The 2,999-nt window shown below is 34.2% G+C and overlaps 1 protein-coding gene across 1 annotated transcript in view; it reads left to right on the top strand.

Moving 5' to 3' along the window:
• The window catches only part of Dhx15 (DEAH-box helicase 15), a 39,644-nt gene extending 37,172 nt beyond the window's left edge, over positions 1-2,472 (top strand). The window contains exons 13-14 of the mRNA XM_021210273.1: positions 702-871; positions 1,900-2,472. Of these exons, the coding sequence (XP_021065932.1) occupies positions 702-871; positions 1,900-2,017 (288 nt within the window). The 3' untranslated portion in view covers positions 2,018-2,472. The remainder of the gene's footprint in view (positions 1-701; positions 872-1,899) is intronic.
• Positions 2,473-2,999: the final 527 nt, after the last annotated feature.

Here is a 2,999-nt window from a genome sequence, read left to right as displayed (position 1 = left end):
CCCTCTCCCCTCTTCCCTCTCCCCTCCCCTCCCCTCCTGATAAACTTAAAAACTGTAGTATCCTAGTTAGCTCCTATTCTAAGAAGCACCAACAATTGAAGTGGTACTTGGCACCTAGTATATATTCATTATAAATATTTACTAGTTGTCATTGAGTCACATACTATGCCGAGTTGTAGAGTTGGGAATGGCAAACATTCTTGTTCTGCATTATTAGTTGTTAGGTATCATGAATATAAGTGTATAATTAGGAAAAGAAAATATGAAAGAATTATGTGATCTTTCTCTGCTTTTTCCTTACCCTTTTCTTTATAGGTTGCTGCTTTCTATTTGCTTAGATTTCTTTTCTTCATCTTAGTTAATGAGTGTGGTAATATTTGTCTACTTTGTAGCTAGTGTGTGGTGTGAGACATGCCTGAGATAGAAATGAGTGGTTGAGAGCACTGACTACTCATCCGGAGGACCTGGGTTCAATTCTTAGCACCCACATAACCTGTAAGAACCAACTGTAACTCCAGTTCTAAGGGAGCCAACATTTTCTCTGACCTTCTCAGGCAGCCATATGTGGTACACAAATTGGCATGTTTGCATGTATGCGCACACACAGTAAAACAAACTCAATATTTTTTAAGTTTTCATGAAAATATCTTCGTACTGTTTTTTAAGTATTTCACTGGAAATACTAATTGTTTTTGTTTCAGGTGGCACATTTAGAACGAACGGGGCATTATTTAACTGTGAAAGATAACCAGGTGGTCCAGTTGCATCCCTCTACTGTGCTTGATCACAAGCCTGAATGGGTACTTTATAATGAGTTTGTGCTGACAACAAAGAATTATATCCGGACATGTACAGATATCAAGCCAGAATGGTAAGGAAGCACACTGTCTTCAATTTTGATTTTAGTATTTTGTTGTGGGTAAAATATGCCTAGTAGACATATCCTTGCTCATTGTATAGCTTGAACTTCTCAGCTAGGTGTGTATATTCTTGTATGTAGACCTAGGATCAACAACATGGTATGATTTGTTTTTTCTTTTGTTTCTAAGTCAGTGTTCTGGTGAGAAGACAGTGGGAACATTAGTGTGGGCAGGGAGTTAAGTACCATCAGGAATTTCTTGGTGCCATTTTGTAGTCTCTGTTGGCAGATGTTTGTCTTTTTGATATTTTACTTGGTTTAAGTATTTTATTTGTCTTTATTTATTAAATGTTGAGGGTTTTTTGGATCTATGTAAAGATAAAAATTACATCAAATTATTCCCTAGCATATTAGCTTCTAAAAATTGTAATTAAGACAGGTTTTCAATTTTTAGCAAAATGGTACCCTTGTGATTTCCCTACCACCACCATTTTTATAAGTTATGGGAATGTCAGCCAAGAGTGGACAGGAAACCATTTATGTTGGTTTGTGTCACTTAGTATTTTGCAGCTTCCATCCATCACTGATTTATGGCTTTTGACACTTCAATTGTTTAGAACATTACCATTTTATTATATGTTTTGCCAAGGGAAAACCATATAGTTTATAAGAGATACAGTTTTATATTTGTAGTTTTTAATACTGATAATGAGATGGAGTTATTTGACTATCAAAACTATAACCTTTAAAATACAGGTTTAAGTGTAGGCAAATGAAACACTAAATAGCTTTGTCTTTTCATATTAATGTAAATATTAGAAAAATTAATTCTGATCCTTTTTTTCAAAGGTGGTAAGTTCAACAGATTTATATTTTTGCTAAGCTGATATTTCTTAAACTGATGTTTATAAAGAGATAATTTTAAATCTTTTATCATTGATTTGTATTTGAACATTTGCCTTCATTCAGCAGCAGTGTAATTATTAGCAACTCTAGTACTTAAATCTTGATTTCATAACTTTCCTCCCCATTCTGGACAGGTTGGTGAAAATTGCCCCTCAATATTATGACATGAGCAATTTCCCACAGTGTGAAGCAAAGAGACAGTTGGACCGCATTATTGCCAAACTTCAATCCAAGGAATATTCACAGTACTGAGTTCAATGCTTAGAACTGAAGTTATTCAGAGGACAGCTTTAAAAGATGAATGAAGTCAAGTTCAAGTTGTGCTCTTCATGTTGGTTCAATAATGGCCTTTATTTGAAAGCTTTTTAATTTTTCTTTACAGTAAATATTCCATTCTGATTTCATAAATTAAACATTTATGCCTCCCTTTTGTGTTGACACTGTAGCTCATACTGGAAAAGTCGATCAATGTTTTGCAGTTTATTGAAAGTAGTTCTATATATAACAATGTTATAAGCATTTCTTTAGAAATGGTTGAAAATGCTTCTAAAATGTGATTATCGACCATGGTATGCATGATCGTTGTAATTGTTGACATTCCTTTTAGAAGTTGTGAAATGTTACAACTTGTGCTTCTGTAGACACAATCTTCTGTCTCCATACAGAGGCACTGACTTCAATAAAGTCTATTTATACTAATCTTGGCCAAAGTCCTTCTGTATCTTTTATTCTAAGAGTCTATAGTGAGTAGCTGCTTTTCCCGAGTGTTGGGATTTTTCTTTTTTCATTGTAATTATACTGTTACTACGTATTTAGCCTTTTTTTAAAAGGAGTACTCCTTAGGTACAGTAGCCATTAAACCTGGGTTTTAAAGAGCATAAATGTAGCACTTTCTTAGATTAATCAGTATGTAATCTAATGGGATAACGTGTACAGTATTTTTTGAAATTGGATCCCCAGAGACAGAATAATGGAAGAATGGCTTTGTCCTCATTCTTTAAGCTCATTTCATAAGGCTGATAATTTATTACCTTATTAAATGTGTTGTGTCAGGTCTTACTGTCCTCAGATGAACAGTTTAAGCACTCTAGCCTCCTAGCATGTGTTTATTTGTATTGGATGGAAGGGGACAGTATTCTGGATCACCGTTAGGATTACTAAGCCTTGAATGTTGGAAGCTTTTATAATGTAATTTGTATATGTGTTAAAATGAGAAGTTGAGCTTCCTATTAAC

This window comes from Mus pahari, chromosome 13 (genome assembly GCF_900095145.1).
Source record: "Mus pahari chromosome 13, PAHARI_EIJ_v1.1, whole genome shotgun sequence".
NCBI lineage: Eukaryota > Metazoa > Chordata > Mammalia > Rodentia > Muridae > Mus > Mus pahari.
This window is presented reverse-complemented; position numbering and strand designations above follow the sequence as displayed.